We start from the raw sequence: 9,721 nt of genomic DNA, 5'->3' as shown, positions 1-9,721 counted from the left end.
GTGTGTGTGCGCGTGCGTGCGTGCGTGCGTGCGTACCTCCCGCAGGATGCCCTGGTCATGGCAGGGGCAGAGGGCGGGAATGACACACACACCCTCCGTGTTTCGGTAAAGCCCCTCCCGACACACACAGCCCTCGGCGGAGAGGCTGCAGTTGACGGGAGAGGAGTAAATGTCCTGGCAGCTCCTCTCGCACAGTGGAACATCCTCCGACACGCTCCTCTTCCATTGCTCCCCGACAGGACACGCTGAAGGAGAGAAGGGAAAATAGAAAGAGGAGTGAGGATAAGACAGGATGACGGAATAAAGTAGAATAAGGGTGGTATGGACAGACAATGAGTGCAGGCACAATATTAATAAGCATTTTTTCCACTGTTTCTTTCTCTTGCTGTCACACAGAAAAGTAAATAACAAGTAACATCACCTGACCATTTTCTAAACCCCTCCCCCAAACAGCGACAGAAAACATTTTCTCTTGTAACGTTAAAGTGAAAACATACTGTTTGTCCTGATCATACTTAATAAAGTAAAAAATAATTAAAGAACTGACTACACTGTAATACAAGAACAATGCTGTTTCTTTATGATGATTAATCTCCCCTCTTCTCACGCACCACAGTCGGGGGCCATGCAGTTCGTGGTGCTGTGGTCAGGGCCCTCACATGGGGCCCCTCCATACTGGCTGGACAGCAGGATGATTCTGGTGGAGCTCTGTCGGCCTGTACCACAGCTTGCTGAGCACGGACTCCACGGGGACCAGCTGGACCACTCACAGTCCACTGCAGAAGGAGAGGATGGGAGAAGAATATAAACATAGGTCAGTGTTAGTTTTACTTCATTTACCTGCAGCAGTAAAGCAGAATATAGAAAATATTTTTCATCTGAGCACTTTTCCTCAGCTAACCCAAATAAAACGACAATTGCGGGTATTATGCCCACATTGCTTTTTATTAAAGTCATCTGTTAACTGCAAGACCTACCAGAAATAATGCAGAGAGAGCCAACAGGGAGGCAATGTCAACATAAAAATGATGCACAGAATACTGTAGTTTTTTTATTGTGTACATTTTTGGGCAAAGTATCACCAAAGCCAATTTTAAGATTCAGTTTCAGAGGTGTCGTAGTGAAAATACAGCAACAGAAGGAGAGATGGAAAAAGAGAAATAAAGAAAGGGAGAGTGAAAAGAAGAAGGCAAGAAGAAGGACTCACAAAACTAAACTAATCCCTTGTAAATGTGGGAAATACAGACTCAGATTCAGTATATTGTGATATATTGCTTTTTTTTTTTAAAAAGATCTAATTTTAGGAAAACTGTCATAGTATGAAGAACACACCACACTATATGTGTATATATGCATACAATGTGAGTAACATCATAGTCCTCAGTTTACATTTACAACACTTTTATCTAGTGGTTGCAGGTTTAACCACAAAAATCGATACAGTGTTTTGGAGAATCAATACAATATCACAAAACAAAATATTTTGATACAAGATCATTGATCTTTTATTAACGCTCTTTCTCCCCCCACTAGTTCAAGATGGCATTGTGTGTTTATGAAACAAAAACCCAGTAATGGCCTTTGTAGGCTGTGATTGATGTGACTGTCGCTCAGTTATTTGAGCCAACTGTTACTGCAGCTGTTACTAACTATAGATAGGTTGACATATCTATCGTGGTCCTGACAGTTCACAGATTATTGGTGCTGGTGCTTTCCTTGCTACAAGAGACAGGCCATATAAAGTGCAAGAAATGTGTTCCATAAGAACAGCTGTGACGGAGCATCACTCACCATCACAGAGTTCGGAGGTACAGTTGAACGCTCCTCCTTGGCATACACTGGAGAAAGTTAGAAGAATCAGGTGAGGGACAAACAGTAAGGTTGATATTACTGAACAATGAGACACCAAAGCAATCATCATGTCTCCCAGCTGAGGCCATCAGACTATATTAAATGAGTATCAAAACAACGGTGAGGGAGATGAAATGACTTACGGCATGTCTGCAGCGTGCCAGACTATCTATTACAGCAGATATCATAATACCAAACTGGACTGTTGTTGACTGTATAGTTCAGACAATGAAATTCAACTCTGCCAATACGCCACAACACTTAAAAAATGATTAGAGTAGTATTTTTAATTTTAAAATATCACTGTGAAAATGACTTATCTTCGTAAATTATAAATAAATCACACTTAAATCCCTGTGCATATTACTGCAAAGACAGTTTTTTATTTCGATCGTTTAAATACACATGATGTTTTTATAGGACTTTGTTCTACTGTCAGACTTTGAGGATCTGTTTTCATCCCATCTGCTTTTTTAACCATGACCACAATCTCCCCATACCCTTAACCAAGTAGTTTTAGTCTTAATGATCATTATAATGATGACATTTTTTACTGAGATTAAAATTCCCAAACATGGGACTTGAAATGTTTTCCACTGACTGAAAGAATTAGAGACTGACCATATTAAGCAATGTTTTAACAAATCGATAGATTAGACACAAATCACTGCAAAGTGATCTTGTGTGCATCTTATTAAGAATTGTTATCTAAGAAATAAAAAAAATTAAAAAAAGAATATTGTACACTGTACCCAAGATGTTATAAATAAACACCCAGATTTTAAGATCACTCAAATAAAGTGAGACAAGTAGAGTGTATTACTCTGGATTTTAAGTTTTGTTAAAGCTATTGTAAAAAGTACTGACGCAAATGATACTGCATTCATTCCTTGAATGAAGTGATGGAAATCTAATGCAAGAGGGAATGGTCTCGCTGCAAGCCAGACTATGTAATACAGCTCATACCTTATTTTCCCCAAATTATTAATAAGATATATTATTGTCTGTTCATGTGGACATGCGATCTTCATTCAATAATATAATTGGGTGACTGGCAGGACTTTTAAATTGATGAAACACAGCCACTGTTGCAATGCATCATAATGTTCTTTAGAAGGGCTGGATGAATACATGAATACATTAACGTATAGGAAGCCAGTTGATAAAAAAAATGGAGGTAATGCTTTTTTTCATTTTTTAAATGAACCCACGTCAATGAAAATGTCTCAATAAAACAAACTGAAATCACCAAAGTGCATAAGTCAGATGCACTTTCAGTCCAAGTCAAGTTCACTGACTACACACAGTCATCTACTCCTCATCCACTCTGTTTGGTCTTACTTTTTTACGTTGTCCTCACCTTTGTCTGCTTCCAGTAAGATACTTATAGTATGGAGTAGAAATTAATATTAGTTCCCCATGTAATATTTACCAGGTATTTGCACTCAGGTGGTCTTTGATCAACACTAATATGCCACTTAATCTAAACCAGTGACAAAGCTGTAGTAAGGTATACATGATGGAAACCAGGAATAAACTATACTGATCTTCATTTACCATGTGCTTTAGTAAAACTGGGTTAAGATAGAATCTGCCCCATTTGCCCACTAGTTTTAGTGTTATTATTAAGGTGGGAGAGAGGGGGGGGGATGACACGCAGCAAAGGGCCAGTAGTTGGATTGAAAACCTGGGTCGCTCAGCCCTGGTACATGGGATGCCAGCTTTACCAGGTGAGCTATCCAGGCTTTACAAATTAACAAGGGGCACCTAAATACACAAGCACTGGTCTGTGTGAGGCCAGACTCTCCTTCTGGGAGGAGGCACAGGTTTAGACATTTACATCCCTTTTGGACACTTCTGCATGGACCATGTCATTCAGAAGATCCAGCCTCTGAGTATTACCATGTGTTGCAGAGGTGCTGAATGGCTGTTCCAGGGGGAAAAATTGCTTCTGTGATTTCCTCAGTGCTGACATTCCAGCTTTGGTAACCAGCCGGCAGGGACAATGGTGAACAAGGACAGTTGGCGTGGGACACACAGGAGCCTTCATGCAACACCTATGAAGGAAACAATGAGACAGGAAAGAATCAGATCTTAGTAAGGGGTAAAATTAAATTATATCCAACCACACACAAATTGAGGTGTCCAAACCTGTCCAAGAGGGCAAATGCACCCAGGGGTGCAGGGTCCAGGTAAGCACTGTGTGTGTGGCCACAGGTCCTCACAAGTATATGGACAGGAACCTGAACAGTCACTAAACACCTGCCCGCTTGGACACTCTGCATCACACATAGACAAATGAACAACCAATGGATTATATCATGTCTCGTACATATTTCAATACAGACATATTTTCTTTCTCTGTACAATCTATGTCTTCAGAACAGACTCAGTCACATTTGAGGTCACACTTTTGACTACACAACACTGTAAATAAACAAACAGAAAATACCATTATATGCCATAGTATAATCCAGGAATTATATTGCTTGATATAATACATAAATGTGCTAAATTTCCAACTTTCAATGATGTGTTGGTTACCAGGCAGGCAGCTGTTGGTGTTGCAGATAGTATGCTGTTCAAGGGGTCCAACACAAACCATCCCACCAGGCTCTGGCTCTCTAAGTACTGTCTTGTTCCGCATTGATACCCCGCCACCACAAGTGGCGCTGCACTCACTCCAGGGTGACCACTCGCTCAACAAACAACCCACTAGAGAGAGAGAGGGAGGACACAGAGAATTGACAAGAAACGACAAACAAAACCTTCAGTAAGTTAAATGTGCCCTTTTAACACTAGATTGAATTAGTACGATCAGGGTTTCCGCAGTTTTCAACTGGTTTAATTTAAGACTTGTAAGACCTTTTTAAGACCATTATGAATAGCCTTTAAGAACTATTTCACGTCCATACAGCCAAAGAAATGTTTAAAAGATATGAAGGGAAACCGGTACTGGTTCCATGTCGGTTTCGTTTTCTTCTGACAGCATGGTCAATACTAATTTTCCCCAGAGATACATTTAAAAAGCAAGACTGAAAAATGCAACTTCAGATAACTTTATTAATTTTTAAGACCTGTCAAAATCCTATTTCAGGCCTAAAGTTCAGATTTTTTGGTTTTAGACTTTTTAAGACTCCAAGGACACCTGTGTATGATGTAAAAGATTTTGGGAAATTCTCAGACCTGGACATGATGACATGTCACAACTCTCGGTTTCCATGGTGTCAGCACAGGAAGGGCCGCCCTCTGTGTCCTGGCATGGGCGTGTCCTTGTCCTCTGGCCATGCCCACAGGAGGCTGAGCAGGAGCTCCATGGGCTCCAGGGCTCATAAACCGGGCAGGGAAGCTTGGTGCACACCAGTTTGCCATTCTCACACACACTGCAGACGGGGGGTGTTGGAGAGGTGAGAAACAAGCTTAATCTCATAGTGAGATTAGTGGAATAGTAGTCTTTAATGAGAGAATTCCTTTTCTAATATAACAGATCAACTTGAACAAACTTGTAATTTTGACTTTTCACATCTAAAAATGTAACTGACAAAGCAGTTCTCACCACGTGTTACAGTCCACAGAAAGCCTCTCTTTAGGGATGAACTCAAGTGTCCCGTTCCCCGATGGGATACCGCAGCGACACTCTGTAACTGACACACAGTGGCCATCCTGCAACAGTTGTCCCTCTGGACACCGACAACCTATTCAAAAAATTTGAAAGAAAAGAACAATGTAAAATAACGATATTTTGCTGTCTGATACAGAAATAAGAGAGTCCTTTAAGCTAATGTTCATAGTAGAAGTCTAATATCACCTGGGTGGCAGGTTCCTTGGAGACACTGCACATGTTCCCATAAGTCAGTACAGCTGCGAGGACATTGATTGGCACAGTTCTCTTGGTAGGTCCGCCCCCTATCCTCACAGCGCTCACCTAGGAATCAAGGTAAATCAATTTTTTCCACTCTTCATAAGTAAGATTTTTGACACACAATTTGCTGATGGAGGTTTCTACTTTCCTTTCTGTTTCCCTCATGTTTGTGACGGTATGTAAATAAAGTATAGTGAGAGTTGTACCTGGGCAGAGTCCTGTGTTGCAACTCTGGCTCTGTGTCTGTTGGTTCTTACAGTGGGGTCCTGGAGGAGAGGCCAAGGGCCATCTGTATCGCTGCCTGACTCCACCGCTGCATGGCTCTGCACAGGCCGTCCAGGCGCTCCACACACTCCACTGACATAAATCTGGAAGGGTTAAATCATTATCATAACCACCATCAACTCTGTTCTCATCCTAATTATAATGACTGCAATTATCATGATGACTGCTGTAATAGCTGTAATTGCTGTTATCATCACCATCATCAACAATAACAAAAGCTTATTTATTGTTTATGGACATAAGCATACTTGAGCTGGTGAGATGTCTGATTTATATTTAAGATTAGAGATTAGAGTTAGTTAATTATCTTGTTTGTTTATCCTCATGGAGCAGTTTTACAAATCTGGACTATGATGAAGTACATACATTAAATATTTGACAGGCAAATCAAACCTAAGGTCCATTGGGCATGGTAGTAAATTAGAGCCATTCATATCCAAAGGGAAAGGGCCAGCGAAGATAGAGTTAAGTTCAAGATGAATTATTCGTTGCACACATACAACGCCGAATCCAATCAACCTCATGTTTCCCCACAGACACATGGCCATCAAACTATTCTTTTCTTCAAATCCTAATTCCATTTTCACTCCATTGGGGAATAATGAGAATAGGGCAGTGGGGATGCACAACACCATTTTTCACAGTGGATACTGATTGCAAGCTCTTAAACAGTCTACTGATGGTAGAACTATTAATCTGAACTGGCAGCAGTGAACTGACACACAATAAATATTGACTGAAATACCAATGAAAACCTAAGGATAGAGACTACTTTGTGTCAACTAGTATTTACACATCTAATTGAACAAACATTACATGAAGTTCTCCAAGGCTCCATTCTCTGGCCTCTTCTGTGCAACCTCTACAACTATCTCCCCACTAGCTTAAGTTATGAAAAAAACAACAACGTATGAATTATGTCAGTAACAAACACATTTAAATAACAATGTCACAACGACTACATTTAACAAATCAATGATTTGATGGGCCAAAGTGTCCTCTATATGTTTTTTTATTACAAAATTCAGCATATTATCATCTTACAAATATATCAAGAATTAAACAACTTATGATTCAGCAGGATTTATTTATCTTTAATAGGCTCAAGTCCTGTAATTGAGTCTGTGCATGTCTCTCTAAAAAGTTGATCAGGCAGCTGCTTCTCATTCCGAATGCTGCTAAACCCCCATTTCTTTTGTTTTATTAAATTTTTAGCTTATATTTATCCTATATCTTCCTGTATTGGCTTGTGTCTCATATACAACTTTTCTTAATGCTTTTTATGTGTAATGTAAAGCACTTGGAATTCCCTTGTTGTTGAAAAGAGCTACACAAAAACATTTGTATTGTATTAAGCCCATATTTTGGCATAAAAGTATTTCTCTCTCCTCCCCAGAGAAAGTCATGGCAGAGTCATTTCATTCAATTCAATTCAATTCAATTCAATTTTATTTGTATAGCGCATCACCACAGTCCCTCTCTGACCTAATCTGCGATTCATTTTTCCTATGGTGCCATGCTTGTCTAGCTCTGACTAGTTCACTGCGTTGTCTGCATACAATCTTATGGTGGGAGCAAAGTATCAAACTGCTGCAACATGCTGAGGGGAACTCGGGTGGAGCAAAACTGTCACGTTCATTACTTTCCCTCGCTGAGGAGTTCAAGGAGCAACTGGAGCTTGACAAAGGCAGACTGAGGAACTGACTGCATTTCTGGACTAAGATAAAAGACTTCATTCAGAGTAAACCTCTTTGTGTCCTCTTGGACAAACACCATTACCTCTGCAGATGTTAGCATGTGGACAGAGCCTCTCCTCCACTAGTGGTCCTGGACATTGGCTCTCCTCCTCCTCCTCTCTAGAGACTGGAAGACCAGATTCCAAGTCCAAACAGGCCCGGAAACGCTTCTGGATTGAGACCATGTTACTGCCATTGATAACTCCTGCTTGGGAGGTGCTGTGCTGCAGGAAGGCAGCGGGTACACAGGGAGAACATGGAGTCCACTCTGACCATTCGCTGAGGATGACTGAAAGAAAGGTAAGAAAAAACAGGGTAACAGGGTGATGGGATTGTTCAACCAGGAGCTATTTACTTTACTCTCATAACTGTGCTTTCTTACCTTCACACTCTCTCATGTCACACTGCAAAATTCCATCATGGCAAAGGCTGGAGGACAGAACAGTCAAAAAGATGACAATAACAGAAAATATGTCAAACTGAGTAATAGATCCCAGAGAAACAGACAGCCAGAGAGCAAACAAGAAGTGGATAAAAAAGAAATAGAGAATGATTAAGATGCAGCACAGAGACAGAAATACAGTGGTAGCCATGGTCAGAAACACCTCATACTGCATTCATCCTGTTTTAATGCAGTGCTTGGCACTGCAACAACACAATTAAAAACACAGTTGCTGTTACTGAGTAAGAGTCTCAGACTTTCTGTCTTGTAAAAGATGAGTATCAAGCTCCTCTGGTGTAACATAGGACTGATACAATAGAGACAATAGTCTCATATGTTTTGAACATCCAAGGTCTAACCAGGTACTGCAGCCTATGGCGACCGTGGCCCCCTGAGGGACAGTGACAGGGGTGGGTGGTTGTCCTGAAGCTTGGTGCTGCAGATGGACGCAGCCACACTCCTCTGCAGGAACACAGCTACCGTTCTGCTGCAGCAGGCCCTGAGAGGGAAAACACACAATTCAGAAAAAAGAATAGCATAATGGTGCAGTGGTAGTGTTTTTGTTTTGATTAATTTGACTTTAACATGGAGAGCAAAAAGATATGCAAATTAAACCCAACAGCTCTTTTTCCTTATCTACAATATAATTCTTTTATGTTGGAGCTAGGGATTGTTTTTACATTTAAAGCAGCTATAATCTATATTGTTATAATAACAATATATCAAATAACAATGTGAAAGCTGTATCTAGTAGTGATGAACCTGCACAGATTTATCAGCTGAATAGCAGCTCCCCTCAGTTTTACTAATCTGTATAGTGAGTTTGAGCTCATTGTTTTTCTGTCTGGCTGCAACTTTACTGTTTTGGTTCACTCTCACTGCTCTCATAATGTCATTGTTGGCTACAGCAGAGAGCTGTTTTCTTTAAAAAAGCTCTTATAGACCCACTGTACACCTGTTTCTGCTGCCCCCAAGTGGCCAAAGAAATCAATTATATATATAAATATTGCAGGTCTAAGTATTCAACGAAACATAAAACTAATCAATAGTTATTAAATGATTTATGGTAACTGGTGTGTCCTACGCCTCTGGTAAACTGCTTTCTGTTTCATATTTCATTATCTTCCTTCCCTGCTGCTGTATGCGTGCATCATCAGTCTATCAGAGTGGATTTTTCTGGTTTTTGCAATAAATCAAAGTTGGTAGCTCCCAAACTGGGCCAAACAACATTATAAAATTGTCACATCAAAATGATGTATTAACAACAATATGCAGCACAGCATATTTCACTTTCTAAATTCATGCCAGTATATTTTTGCTCTGGTCTCATATAGATAACTGTCTAGTCTAGCAACTTGCAACTATTTCTACATGCAAAACATGTCAGATTTATGTTTTTAAAATGTTGCTAATTGCAAAAACTTTTGACCAAAAGAACCTTTGGACCACACAGAATATTTTTTTTGATTGCTCTCTTCTCTCTACTTAAAGTGTATTCAGGCTTAGAATTAGGGATGTAATGGTATGAAAATTTTACCTCACGGT

At 40.2% G+C, this 9,721-nt stretch overlaps 1 protein-coding gene across 1 annotated transcript in view; it reads right to left on the bottom strand.

Moving 5' to 3' along the window:
- Positions 1-9,721, bottom strand: part of scospondin (subcommissural organ spondin) — a 78,752-nt gene that overhangs the window by 13,050 nt on the left and 55,981 nt on the right. The window contains exons 99-111 of the mRNA XM_035656242.1: positions 8,536-8,675; positions 8,117-8,163; positions 7,778-8,023; positions 5,920-6,081; positions 5,660-5,776; positions 5,408-5,546; positions 5,038-5,234; positions 4,396-4,566; positions 4,003-4,130; positions 3,754-3,908; positions 1,792-1,838; positions 612-776; positions 37-245 (exon numbers count right to left, since the gene is read on the bottom strand). Of these exons, the coding sequence (XP_035512135.1) occupies positions 37-245; positions 612-776; positions 1,792-1,838; positions 3,754-3,908; positions 4,003-4,130; positions 4,396-4,566; positions 5,038-5,234; positions 5,408-5,546; positions 5,660-5,776; positions 5,920-6,081; positions 7,778-8,023; positions 8,117-8,163; positions 8,536-8,675 (1,923 nt within the window). The remainder of the gene's footprint in view (positions 1-36; positions 246-611; positions 777-1,791; positions 1,839-3,753; positions 3,909-4,002; positions 4,131-4,395; positions 4,567-5,037; positions 5,235-5,407; positions 5,547-5,659; positions 5,777-5,919; positions 6,082-7,777; positions 8,024-8,116; positions 8,164-8,535; positions 8,676-9,721) is intronic.

Source organism: Morone saxatilis, unplaced genomic scaffold (genome assembly GCF_004916995.1).
Source record: "Morone saxatilis isolate NCDOM2014 unplaced genomic scaffold, NCSU_SB_2.0 Contig0, whole genome shotgun sequence".
NCBI classification, from domain to species: Eukaryota; Metazoa; Chordata; class Actinopteri; family Moronidae; genus Morone; species Morone saxatilis.
The sequence above is the reverse complement of the archived record's forward strand: the minus strand, read 5'-3'. Positions and strand labels throughout refer to the sequence as shown.